At 32.7% G+C, this 14,361-nt stretch overlaps 1 protein-coding gene across 2 annotated transcripts; it reads left to right on the forward strand.

The window, feature by feature from the left end:
* Positions 1–2,997: 2,997 nt before the first annotated feature.
* On the forward strand, positions 2,998–12,633 carry LOC127128310 (sulfate transporter 4.1, chloroplastic). Of its 2 annotated transcripts, none has more exons than XM_051057559.1 (17): positions 2,998–3,439; positions 3,553–3,601; positions 4,630–4,831; positions 4,994–5,162; positions 6,481–6,546; positions 6,637–6,744; positions 7,748–7,855; positions 7,956–8,021; positions 8,450–8,510; positions 8,676–8,803; positions 9,550–9,591; positions 10,151–10,267; positions 10,342–10,393; positions 11,314–11,452; positions 11,532–11,620; positions 11,881–11,957; positions 12,067–12,633. In XM_051057559.1, exons 1-17 carry the CDS (start codon positions 3,125–3,127, stop codon positions 12,391–12,393), a joined length of 2,115 nt encoding a protein of 704 aa, XP_050913516.1. In that variant the 5' UTR covers positions 2,998–3,124; the 3' UTR covers positions 12,394–12,633. The 2 variants fall into 2 exon arrangements, with proteins under 2 accessions (XP_050913516.1, XP_050913517.1); XM_051057560.1 differs by having other exon boundaries at positions 3,365–3,439; positions 4,626–4,831.
* The last annotated feature ends 1,728 nt before the right edge of the window (positions 12,634–14,361 follow it).

Here is a 14,361-nt window from a genome sequence, read left to right on the forward strand (position 1 = left end):
GAATTAACAATAAATTACACTAAAAAAACCTGAACATGCAATATCTTACGAAAATTAAATGCAATAAAAAAACTAAAATTTGACGCTAAAATCCATGTGAAAGCTTTACTCGATTCTCACTTCTTGAATCTTCTATCTTCACCAATCTAGTCACAGTCTTCGTGTGTGGCAATCACCCCTGATCCCATAAATTTCTTGAGCGATGGAATGTATGAAGATGGAGAAGACCTCATACTCTATTTGTAGACTTCCACACAACACTACCAATATCAACCTAGAGAGAAAAACCTCCTTCTTTTCACTGGAATTTGTCACCACCAGTTACAATAATCACAATCTTGCAAGCTTCTTTAAAATATTTACCAAACGTTTACGAACTATTAGTTTCAAGACAACGTCTCCCTTAACAATTACAAATCTCTCATGATCAAGATCTAAAATGAAAACTAGAGGTTGAAGATGAAAGAAGTTTTGTTTGCAAGAGATTTTGAGTTTTCCAAAATGAGAGATTGTTGATTTCTCAAAATTACAATGATTATGAAATTGCTTCATGAAAAGACGTTGACAAAATGAATTTACATGTGCTGGAGATTATGCATAAAAATAGGTGAAAATGGTTGTTAGATTCGAATTAAGAAAAATTATTGATTTTAGTTAAATGATTAAGTAGAGCGAAACAAGATCAACATAAAAAAAAGTGATCCACTTTCCTGTGATTCGAGTCACGTTGTAACTCTGGTTCGAGTCATAAAGGCTCATGATTCGAGTCATGTTTAAAGCTTGATTCGAATCAATTTGGACAAAGCAAACTAGGAAAAAGTGAAAAACTTAGTAATTTGAGTCATGTAGAAAATGTGATTCGAATCAAACGAGATAGTGGCTAACAGGAGATTTGTGATTCGAGTCATGTACAAATTGTGATTCGAGTCACAAAGTTGTATGATTCGAATCATGTGTAAACTGTGATTTGAGTCACAAACACCAAAATCATCATGTTTTCATATGTTTGATTTGATTCGAGTCATGGTTTGTGAGTGACTCGAGTCATACACACCAAATCTTAATTTTTTAAAATAGTTTGAGACTTCACTTCCTACATAACGTGAACCAACTTCAATAATGGTTCTTGTTCCATTAACTCAAGTAGTTGAGTAAAACCATAGTGATCATACTCAAATACAAACAATCCGATTATGCATGCTAAAAAAATCAATTTAAAACATGATTCAAAGATGTAATTTTGAAGGAGACTCGATAAGTAATATTAAACGAACCAAAAACGTAAAAGACAAACAACAAAACCATATTGGGGTTATCTCCCTGAATATATTAGAGACATGCAACTTCAAAGGTGTCTTGTTCCACTACAAATTTTAAGACTTTGGTTCGATCTCGTACTCTTTTCACATCCATAATATCGTTTTTCCATCCTTGTCCACAATAATTCTTACCCTATTTTTCAATGTATCAAAGCTTAAATCCCGAGTTGTCTAAGTCTTTTACTTTTTCACATCTCCACTTAGTTTCTTGTAGGCAAATAAAATTGATCTTCCTCCTAACCACAATATCCACTATTTCCATTATTTTTCCAATAAGCGTGCCTATATTCCACGATCCAAAACAAATCATACTCTCATGAACTAACTTTTTTAGCCATACCCGTTCACAAATATGTGTGAATCCTTGCTTATTTTTCATCGCATCCAGGCGGCGATGCAACGACTCTTACTCTTTTGACACTGTACTCGAGCCATACAACACACATTGCTTATAGACAACGACCTAACATTCATATTATTTCGTAATTGATCCATGCCATAGAGATTCAACAAGTTTCTACGTAATTAATTTTTATCTTTTATGTGTAACTAGGTCAACGAAGAAGGTTCAATAGTAAGTGTTAGAAAAAGTAAGCTATCAATTAGTTTATCAACCAATTATTATTTTTACCAAACTGAACCATAATTTCTTTTTGTCTGTAAAATGAATTTGTACAATTTACTTTAATATTTTTTATCTTATTTTCTCTTATAATATTATTAGTCAAAATCATTTTAACATACTTATTATGTAAAAATGATAAAAAGAATAAAAATCTATAAAAATTATCGTATTTAGTACACATTTCATACTGAGGTTCTATTTGGCAAAAATAATGATTGACTGATAAACTAGTTTATAACTGATGATTGATAACTGATGGTTAATGATAAATAGCTTATAATTTAGAACGGATGGTTGATGAATGATAGTTGATAGACTAATTGAAATGTTTGATAAAATTAACAATTCAACTAATTTATAAATGTCAAATAATATAAAAGATATTCAATACATATTTATTTTAAATTAAAATAAATTATAAAAGATAAAAGAGGGTTTTTGTTAAAATAATAAAAATAAAAATAAAAGAAAATATGATAAACTAAAACGTTATCTGAAATATCATCCGAAAAATAAGCTAGTTAGATTAATTAAATAATTGATGTATTTGATACATAATAATGACCAAATACATCATTTATTTAATAATGTTTTTTTTTAATTTATAATATATAATAATAATGATGATTTATTAAACAAACCTAAATACATAAAAATTTTAATTTTGTATTTTTATATTTTTAAGAGTTAATTGTGAATTACTTTTATATTTGTATACTTTTAGATTTATTCAGTTTTAGGAATCTTATTTTTGATGTGCATTTGTATTAGTTGGCAGCTGCTATTGTGTGGCCAAGGGTGTTTTGTTTTTGATACATGAAATTTGGTGGGTTAATTTAATTCTAGTGCACGCTTGCTTACGTGGCATTAGCGGATTCAATTTCAATCAAATATTAAACAAAGAAAAAAAGTTAAAAAAATGAAAACCCGGTTTCCCCACGTTTCTTCTTTCCTTTTACAACTGTAACACAATTCAATTACTATTATTATTTTTCTGAGGAAATTTATTCTTTTTTAATATAAATAAAAATTTTATTTTCACGGGTCCACATTCTGTTATATATCTTTCAACCCCGTTCCTCCTCAAATCTCCACCATCGCATTCACTTTAGATTTTTCCAACCACCACGCGCCACTCACACGCGCTCGCTCTGATCAAACCAATGCGCCGGCGGTGCGTATGGAGATAACCTTCGCATCGCACAGTTACTCCGACCTCCCCTCCGCCTCCATGCCGTCAACGACGACCGCCTCCGGTTCATCTCGTCCTATCAGAGTCATTCCTATGCAACACCCGAACGTTGCGTCTTCTTCTTCGCTGCCTCCGAATGTCGTGCTCTCACAGTGGGCTTCGAAGCTCCGGCGAATGACGGCGCTCGAATGGCTCGAGTTTTTTCTCCCTTGTTACCGGTGGATTCGCATCTACAAATGGCGCGAGTATTTTCAGGTAGATCTTATGGCTGGTATCACCGTCGGAGTTATGCTCGTTCCTCAGGTAGTGGTTTTGCTCCGTTTAGTTGCTTAGAAAATAATATAAACTGTTTCCATTTCCGTTTCAAGTTTATTTAGTTTAGTCTTGTGCTAATCAAGTTATTTTTGTTCATTCAGTCTATGTCATATGCAAAATTGGCTGGACTTCAACCAATATATGGACTCTGTAAGATTGCTTAACTACTAAGCTGTTGATGAAGTTTTCAGATTTGGCACGAACTCCTTCCACTCACCATTATAAGCTAAAATTCATTGTTTTCAGGTTCATCCAATCACTGATGCATCTGGTCTATATATAGACCAGATACATCCATTATTCATTGAATCTAAAAAATAATTTTAATCACGGATACACCTGGTGGTCTATATATAGACCAGATACATGGATTATTCATTGAATCTAAAAAGTGATTTTTTTGCTTATAACGATGATGACCGGAGGGAGTATTATTGTGCTGTTGCTTTTCAAAACTCATTTAGAAGTAGATATGATTAAAGTAAAATGTTTTTCTTATGATGTAGTTAAACACGATTATGGTGCACAAAAATATTTACACGGACTAAGTATATGAATTAAATACACGAGTTTAGTTTGATACACTTTCAGCAAATCACAATCAAATATTTGTGACTTTAGAAGTAGATACGATTAAACGTTGATCTACCGATAATGATTGATTGACGATCTGGAAATTATTTACACAAATGATGTATATGAATTAAATTTGTCATTAAGTTTTAATTTTCCTGATATAATTTGAGTTAGCATTTTCTACTAATTTTTGTGATACAAGCAAATTTACAAACAATTGTCCTGAAAATTTGTGTAAAATTTCTTCAGGGGTTAGTGATTTAGTTTATTTTAAACAATTGAGTAAGTAGGATAAGTATGCTAGAAGGAGTTTCTATGCTAGATCAAAGGAAAGTCTTTGTTGGTTCTTGTCATTTTTAGATTTGCATCTTACCAAATAGTATTTGCCAAACCAGCTAAATTAGCATGTCTTTGAGTTTTATGTTTATAAATCTCATCTCATTGATCTAAACAACATTATTGCTTATGCCATGTTGAGTTTTATGTTGGTTCTTATTGTTTTTTTAACACTTCATGTTGTTGAATTTTGTGTCATTAATCTTTATGTATCATAAAATTCAAAGTAATATCTGGTAATTAATGTTTTTCTCTTTGCAAGGAAGACTCTGGTTTTGTGCCCATATTTATGTACGCCATATTTGGGTCTTCTCGCCAACTTGCAGTCGGCCCGGTAGCATTGGTTTCTCTATTGGTCTCTAATGTTCTTGGTAGCGTAGCTGATACGTCCAGTGAATTATACACAGAGTTGGCAATTTTGTTGGCCCTTATGGTTGGGGTACTGGAGTGCGTAATGGGACTATTGAGGTATCTTATTTCTTTTATATAGGGCTGCAGAAACAGAGTTTTCTTCTTTGGGCTTTATCTCCTAGGACATCTACAACAACTTACTTCTCAGATCAAGCCTGACTTTTCTCATGAAAGTGGTTTTATGGATAACCTATAAGTACCTGTCTTTGGTTTTTACAGGCTTGGGTGGCTGATCCGTTTCATTAGCCATTCTGTAATATCTGGCTTTACAAGTGCTTCCGCTATTGTGATTGGTTTATCTCAAGCAAAGTACTTTTTGGGGTATGATATAGACAGAAGTAGCAAGATTATACCGTTGGTTAAAAGTATAATAGCTGGAGCTGATAAGGTATGCAATAAATTTTGAAAATGAATTTCCATTGAAGATTCTTCTACTAGGTGTGATTATCTACCAAATTTTCTGGTTAAAAACTTATGCTTGTAGTTCTAGAATACCTATAAGATGTTACTAAATTATTTAGGATACTAAAGAAATTAGGATAAAGTTTGATGAAATACAAAGTTAGGTTTTCTAGGGTGGACTATTGGTGGAAATGGATTTGTTGTGTTTTAATATTTATTTCATTAATTTAATGGATGGACAATTTTTCCATACGATAATGCAGGATTTTAGATACAGAACAGAACACGACTCTATTAGAATAGGGCACAGGGTTAAAAGAAAGTGATGCCTGTAAGTTCTACTAAAAAGAGTGAAACCAAGAGAAAAGAACAGGATGTCCTGTTCATGCATCAAACCCTTTGTTAGGGACGACTCACTAACTGCACAGATGTAGTAAATGCTACCTGCCAAATTGGGATTTTGGGTTTGATGGCTTCTTGGTTCAATTTACGTAAGGAAGGAAAAGAGCTTTTAAGGAACAGATGTTTAACTTTTTTCAGAGTGAATTAAGTCTCAGAAGGTCAGAAAAGCAAATGAAAAAGAATACTTTTGGAAGAAAACTAACTTCACATGTATGATTCCTTCAGCATCATACTCAGAATTGAACAAGAAATTTGAATAAATGCATAAGTAACATTCAAATAGACCTCATGTAACTCGTCCTAAGAGGATTTTTAGGATTTAGTTTTGTTTCCGTTAAACCCATGCAGAAAACATGAAAACTAAAATAGTGGCTAGTAATATCAAAGTAATAGATAAACTAAATTAAATTGATCTGTAGGGACCAATGGTTTTCAAGGATTTTTAAATAGGTTCCTGTTGTTTACATTGTTAACTCAGGTCTTTTTAGGAAGTGAGGGAATTCACTATTCATAACCTTGAATTTGCATATTATACTAAGTAGTTAAATGAACTGGTATTTATGGCTAAAATTCTAGCTTTGAGGTTCTTCAGATGCCAGTTATCCCTTTCTAGTAGACATTTAGGAAATCATTATTTTTAATGTACTTTATAACACTGCTTGATCATAAGTTAAAGTTCAATATATTTCAACTTAACAAGTTAAAGTCCCCTCTAAAATTCGTAGTACATTATTTTGAATCAAGATTCTTATTTTGAAGTTCAGCCTGCAATGATCTTTTACTTAATGCTTTTAATCATCATTTATGTTCAGTTGTCTATATCTTTTCTTTTTTCTGAAGTTGTTCTGGTGCCATACCCATCAAACCCCTTAATTTAACAGAAGAGTTTTTTCCTTTTGTAGTTTTCATGGCCCCCTTTTGTAATGGGATCGGTTATGCTGACAATACTTCTTGTCATGAAACACCTGGTATGAATCTATCAGTGTATCTCCGATGTTTGGTGAAATAGTTATATTACTTATGAATATCCTGCTTATTGTATGATGTTATATATCCAGGGAAAGTCGAGGAAATACTTGCGATTCTTGAGGGCTGCAGGTCCTCTTACAGCAGTGGTTCTGGGAACGGCTTTTGTAAAAATATTTCACCCACCATCAATTTCTTTGGTAAGAACCAAGTGGATCTCAGTGAAGCTACAAAACTAGATTTAAAAATTAGATAATAAAATTAAAACCTTATGTTCTTATACCCTCTATAATTGCTGTGCATAAAATTGTTAAAAAATATATTCTAAAATTTCTGATAATTTTCTTCTTGGAAAACAGTAATAACTGACGTAGTTGATACTACTGACTTAATTAACTACTCTTGGTTATGACTTTAATCCAAATACATATTGTTCATGTTAGTTTGCATTTTGTTTGAAGAATTGGATATTGGATAATGTATTGAGTTCAGATTCAAAAAAAGAAATATACAAGTTCCTATTTTGCTGAGTTAGTTCCAATTAAAACCTAATTGAACTAATACTTTTAAAAAATATGAATGCTTCTAGTTTTCTTTTGGCTTGTATTCGGTTGACAGTGACATTGAAAATGACTTTGGAGCCATAATGATAGTGCATATAGAAATCATGAGACTATCTCCCAGATGTGATTATAGTTTCGTGCAGTGAACCAGTAAAATCATAATCAAATTTTGTTTTGTACATTTTCTTTTCAATTGATTTTTTAGACTTAGAGCTTATCTTTGTGTTTTCTTGAAAAAGCCAATATTCATTTAACCCGTCAATATATTATAAAAACTATTGTTTTAATTCAATGACAAACCCTATTTATAAATTCATTCGACTCTACTGCCATTGCGTTCTCCAAAAAGTTTGTTGTTTTGTGGCCCATTCATTTTCTCTAATCACCTCCCTAAATTGACTGTCCTAACTGAGAAATCTGGGCTTTGTTGTCTGGTATGGTCATTCAGTTTTTGATATTTTAAGTACTACTAAATGTGTAAATTGCTTTAATCTTCTTGAGTAACTCTCCTTATTTTATTGGCATGGATGTTCTTTTGTGAATGACTACTATGACTAATTTGGGACAGTGATTCACCAACTTTTTAATGAAGCTGATAGCAATTAAATTAACTCGATAAAGATTATTGTTTTTTAATTAGGTGGGAGAGATACCGCAGGGCCTCCCAAAATTTTCTGTTCCGAGAGCTTTTGAGTATGCAGAGTCCTTAATTCCAACTGCTTTTCTTATAACTGGTGTGGCTATACTGGTAAGATCTCTGTTTTGTCCTAATTAATTTTCCTTTTAGTTTAATTGAAGTAATAGATTGGTAACTTTGTTCTCAAATTCACTAAATTTTCAAAATACAGGAATCTGTAGGAATTGCAAAGGCATTAGCTGCAAAGAATGGGTATGAGCTGGATTCAAATCAAGAGGTATATTTCTTTCCAAAATATATTTTCATGTACAACTCCCTGATTGTTTCTGTTTTACTTAAGTATATCCATTCAATTATCCATCCTAAAAATTTGAGCAATACTGCTCCAATATATAAGTGGATATGTAAGGACCTCCCTTGCAGTATTGTCGAATTTCCTCCCCGAAATGGCAGATAAAGTGCCATGCCGCCATAGGCCGAATCGGCATATAGATGTAGCAGATTTTTGTCTGGCCGCTATAATTCACCATCTGCCACTGATATATCTGTTCCCTTGGTTTATTCAAGAATCTAATTGGTAGTTAGTTTGCTTTTCTAGAAAGTGGCTTTTGTATTCTTGTAGTTAGTTATAGGAAATAAGACAGGTTTCTGTTTTGTTGATAAAAATAATTCTCTGTAACTATTCTTCTGAATGATTTTGAACAGTTGTTCGGTCTTGGTGTTTCCAATGTTCTTGGTTCATTCTTTTCAGCATACCCCACCACAGGTCAGACATCTATTTGACTTTGAAACTTACAGTAGGTCGTCAATATTTTGTAGTTGGCTACATGGCTTTTGGTACCAAAGCATCATCATATTTCCATATTATGTTTTACCTGAGATGAATATAAATCTTGAATTGATTTTTTCCCCTTTTAAATGAGTTATGCAGGATCCTTTTCAAGATCAGCTGTTAATCATGAAAGTGGTGCAAAATCTGGAGTATCTGGAATAGTTTCGGGGATCATAATTACATGTGCACTTTTGTTTCTAACACCACTATTTGAGAGCATACCTCAGGTTTGCTTCAAGTTTTTATAGGTCATTTATGTCATGTTTGAAATTGTTTTTTCGCGATGCTATCCGAGTCAGACTAATTTTTTTAAAATTGAAGTTCTGTTTGCACCTTTTACGTTATACAGCTGACATCTGCTGGGATTAATCCATTAAAGTAGATTGAAATGTTAAGCAAATGTTCAAATTGATTATTGAAAGATAAGCTACTAAGGTGATCCATTTTGGAGATTAATTCGATCCTTCACTGTTTTATGTAATCATTGATTTAAGGACCAAATTAATTGAAGGACCAAATTATTAAAGAAAGGATTAAAGAAAGGGAAACCTGGTTGGTTGTATGGAGCTCCTGTCATAATGGGCTCCAGGGAAGGGCAAGAGTTATTTTGGATCTTTTCTAGACAGCCTTACCTTGTATTTTCCAAAGCCTATTCCATGGCTCAAACCTGTGATCTCCGGTCACATGGAAACAACTCTAAACTTTGCGCCAAAGCATCCTTTAATTTAAGAACCTAATTGATGCCCAAAATCTTTTAGAGAATCATTTTAATATGACCTTTCACATCTATTGAGGAGTAGTTTGAATTTTTACCCAATGACATTCAATAGGACATACATTAAGGCTAGCAAAATTATTGAGCTCTTTTCCAATTCCTTTTCATTAAATTCTAAATTTGTATTACTTTATTCCTACTTCGTTACACAAACATAATACTAATTTTGAATTTTATGTTTGCAATGCAATAATCCAGTCTGCTCTTGCTGCCATCGTGATCTCTGCTGTGATTGGTCTGGTAAGCATTGAGCATTGCTCTTTGTGCCGAGTGATTAATTTCATGCGAAACATTGATGAGTGTGTGTTGTATATACATATGTGGTGGCAAGTGGAAAGTTCACAGCTACAAAGACCACCCTTTTGCACCTATGGGGTTGGCATTAATCAATAATCAAATGATGTCATTATGTCATATCATAAATATTGATTATGATATATCATAAATATGAATCTTTCTTAATGCTTTGATTCCATCCTTGTCATTGATAACATACAATGGTACAACAATCTAGTTTGGTTTCTATGCGAAACTGCACAAAATATGTTTATTTAGTTTATAGTATTATTCTATTTTATAAAGTATTTGTTTCGTTAATAAATATCTAGCTTGTATAGAATATTTTGTTGTCTATCCCAAATTATTTTATAATTTACTTATTCAACCAAAATGTTGTATTTTTGAAAACTTGAGTTAGCTTCCATATCTTGTTTGTCTAAACTCAACTGATCACGTTTGCTGGTTATCAGTTTTGCAACATCTAAGCATTTATTTGGACTGTTCAACATAATATTTTCAGGTAGATTATGATGAAGCCATTTTTTTGTGGCGTGTAGATAAAAAAGATTTTCTTCTTTGGACCATTACTAGCACTATGACATTGTTCCTTGGCATTGAGATTGGCGTACTTGTTGGGGTGAGTACAATGGGAACTTTGTTATGTTAATAAGTAATTCTCACATGACTCTCATAAGAGTTTTGAAATTGTAGGTTGGAGCATCACTTGCTTTTGTCATTCATGAGTCAGCAAATCCTCACATTGGTAAGTTTATTTGTTTGTGCTTAGAAATTATGTATGCTGTTGTTAATTCCAATTTTATATCTATGTATGGACTTGAATCACCTTACTAACACTACCTTTTCGACCTAAATATAAAAAAAAATCATGTCATCATTCATATAAATGTTACTTAAAAAAATGAAAACCTATCTTGTGTTCTTAGTGGTGGCTATCTCGAACCTGGAGTGATAAGCTAACACCAATTTATCAAGATATAAGAGAGTATATTCACATACTTTGAAAAGATCACTTTTCTGAAGACCAGAAAACTTCATTTAATAGAACCTATTATTATTAGGTGTACCCTAAAGCAATACAAGCGTGGAACCTTTATGGTTCAAGGAAAGTATACCAGACTATCACTAATCCCGAAAGAAACAACTCTAGAATCTTTATTAAAAGGGATGCAATCAAAACCTACAACAGATTAACAGTACACGGATACTTAGTTGCTAACAGGTCGGTACAGAAAAAATAGCTAGAAAATGTGATAGTACTTAGGATTTGGTTTAGGTTGCAATGTACTAATCCATTGGGTTAATGGGTTAAGGTACTCAGATTTGGTGATGTAAATTGCATCACGTGTTACGTTAATTTATTGGCTCATACTTTAGTCAGATGTCATAAGGGATGTATTTCAAAGTACAAAATTTGTTTTTCGAAACCATCAAACATATGCTTTATGAGTTTATATTTTATATTTTATGAATAATTCAATCTTACGTTAAATAAAAGAAAGTTATCAATGATATTTCTCTATTTTTACGGACTGAATTTCTCATGGATTGAGGATATAGTGTGCTAGTGTATAGATGTGTTTGTTCAAGTCCATGAAGATAGATAGATATACATGGTGTGAAATATGTTGGTTTCTTAATACTATTGTTTGTGGTGTGCTGCAGCTGTTTTGGGTCGATTGCCAGGGACAACAGTTTATAGAAATGTTAAACAGTATCCTGAAGCATATACATACAATGGAATTGTAATTGTTCGTATTGATGCTCCTATTTATTTTGCAAATATCAGTTACATAAAGGACAGGTAAGAATAAATAAATGAGTTGTAATTGACATATATCCAAACAAGATTATTGTTTAATTGATTTAGAGTTCTATATCAGGTTGCGGGAATATGAAGTTGTTGTTGACAGCTCTACAAGACGTGGACCCGAGGTAGAAAGAATCAGTTTTGTGATTCTGGAGATGGCGCGTAAGTACTGCTTAACCTGTGTAGTTTACTAGTTGATTAATAATGTAATTACTCTTAATTCTGTTTTCTATGGATCCTATGCATATGAAGTTGTGTTCCATAATTAATTGTTAGCTCCCTTGATCTCATGGATCACATGAACATTGTACTGAAGTTCTTAATTGTTTCTTATACTATATTTTCTCATAAACTCAATTATTAAAGATGATGATGGAAAGTTGACCCTATTTTGTTCTATGATGTCGTAATGATGGATGCAGCTGTGACCTACGTAGACTCTAGTGCTGTTCAGGCTTTGAAAGACTTGTATCAAGAGTACAAATTACGGGACATTCAGGTATAGTGAGATTTTGGACTTTTTTTAGGACAGTTTAATTCATGAAATTATCCGATAAATCCTGTATTGTACTTCCCACCAACGTCCATAATTTTTTTTCACTTTGCAGATTGCAATATCCAATCCAAACCCAGATATTCTGCTTACTTTGTCTAAATCCGGTCTGGTGGAGTTGATAGGCAAAGAATGGTACTTTGTGAGAGTACACGATGCTGTTCAAGTTTGCTTGCAGCATGTTCAAAGCTTGAAACCAGGATATGAAAGTTCACAATCATCACGCTCTTCTTCATCAGAAGACAAACCAAGCATCTTTTCGCAATTGTTTAAACAAAGAGAAAGTCGTACAACTACCGACTTAGAGTCTGGTAATGGAAGGCCTCCACTTGCCCCGATCAGAGATTCCCAATCAGAGCCATTGTTGCCAAAAGAAAGATGAAGTTCGCATTGTATTGTAAAAATATGTTTTTTTGTTTTGTTTAAAAAACCAACTCTATATTATAAAAAGAAAAGAAAAAAAAGGTATTGTAAAAATATGTAGTTAGTCATTCTTTCAAGGTGAAATGGAGGGCAATCAAGGGAGTGATAAACAATAATAATCTATGTAATATTTGATTGCCAAGTTGTTGTAAATTGTAAAATATACTACATGAAATTTTATGAAAGAATTTTTAGTGTATATACTATGCTCTGGTATCCAGCTTAAAATCTTTATGTTTTTGCCAAAAAGATGGTGACACTGACAGTGTTAAACGGATGCACCCTAATCTCGAGAACGCTCACCTACAGCACACCCTGGTTTCATGCCATTGATTTGTGGTTATTAATAGTAGTAATTTGTCTAATATTGCATTTGAAATGGTCTGCCAACAAGTTACATCAAAACTTTGTTAAAAGATGTTAGATTTGTTAATCACTTTAGCTATTGATATGGTTTAGTACATAGTACTAGGCTTCTTTAGTTTGATAATTATGCTCAGGCTTAATGTTAAGTTGTAATCCATAATTCATTTAGTTTGTTAATTACTGTTACTTGGTTACGAGATGTTAGTTAGATAGTTGAGTTGGATACTTATCTAACAAGTTACTAGCCATAAAGGTCGTAATGTTACATTCATTTATTAGAACACATTACACCAGTCAATACATGTTGCATTCTTTTACTGATATTTATCAGCATTTTTCATTCCTTTCTCTGCAATATTGCATATGTTGCGCTAACAATTGGGGAATTGAGAGCCAGATTTGAAATTGGAGAAACACGAGTTTGTGAGGTTAAAATTCTAGGAAACACAGGTGAATGTGAGTAATCTAACGAAAATTCTTGCAAGCAATCATGACTGGAAAGAGTAACTTCCCTTCAAATCTTCCAATTCTTGATGGAAGTAATTGGGAATGATGGTTCGGAGCTTAAGAAATGTTTGAAGTGGTACAAAATAGGTACGAAGAAGTGAGCAATAATCCAACAGAGGCACAAAGAACATCTTTGAAAAACGCAAAGAAGAAAGATTACAAAACTCTATTCTACATTCATCAAAGTGTCGATTCCAACAATTTTGAAATAAATCTAAAAAATAACAAGATGTAAGGAGCCTTGGGATATATCAGTGAAATTGTGATGGTTTAGACAAGGTCAAGAAAGTGAAGATTCAGTCCTTGAGAATGAAGTATGAACTGCTGCATATGGTAATAGCTGATTATTTATCAAGGTTAATTACTCTAGTAAATCAAATGAAGGCATTGTAGTAAAGCCATAACAAATCAACAAATTGTTGAGAAAGTAATGAGAACTTTGAGTCCTCAATTTCATTTAATTGTGACGGCAATTGAGGAATCAAAGGATATGAGTGATCATGAACAAAGGTCTTTAGAAACTCATGAACTTGGTGTGATTGAAAAAGGAGCTGAAAAATCAGTACAAAAAGAACTCAGACTCCCAAACCAACCAGAAATATAGCCACGGTAAGAAGAAACAGAAGAAATGCAAAGAAAAGTTCAACAAATAAAGACATTTGTCTGATATTTATTTTGAAATAGGAGTCATACGAAGATTTATGAATGAACTCAGAAAATCTCATATGATAGAAAAAAAGAAAAAAAAAGAATCATGAGATATGTAAAGGGAACACTCAAAGTATGGCTTGTTATTTCCTGCACAAAATGATGAGAAACAAGTGGATCTGATTGACTCTAACTCAGGTTGGTTTAGAGACAAAAGAGATTGAAGGAGCATTCATGGTTACTTGTTCATGTTCTATGGAGCATCAATCTATTGGTGTCTCAAGAAGTAGTTAGTGCCAACATTGTCATATTAGAAAGCTGAATATATTGTAGGAACCTTGCAATTTGTCATTATATATGGTTGGATTCTTTTCTAAAGGAATTGAAGTTTGAAGTAAACAAACCA

The sequence above is a fragment of the Lathyrus oleraceus genome, chromosome 3 (genome assembly GCF_024323335.1).
Source record: "Lathyrus oleraceus cultivar Zhongwan6 chromosome 3, CAAS_Psat_ZW6_1.0, whole genome shotgun sequence".
Taxonomy (NCBI): Eukaryota; Viridiplantae; Streptophyta; class Magnoliopsida; order Fabales; family Fabaceae; genus Lathyrus; species Lathyrus oleraceus.

What these genes read in the sequence shown, in the direction of transcription:
- LOC127128310 (XM_051057559.1), top strand. Translation starts at nt 3,125, where the DNA reads ATGGAGATAACCTTCGCATCGCACAGTTACTCCGACCTCCCCTCCGCC. An exon ending in ATCAGTTACATAAAGGACAG is followed by an intron (nt 11,453 to 11,531) that starts GTAAGAATAAAT and finishes GTTCTATATCAG; the next exon opens with GTTGCGGGAATATGAAGTTG. An exon ending in ACAAATTACGGGACATTCAG is followed by an intron (nt 11,958 to 12,066) that starts GTATAGTGAGAT and finishes TTCACTTTGCAG; the next exon opens with ATTGCAATATCCAATCCAAA.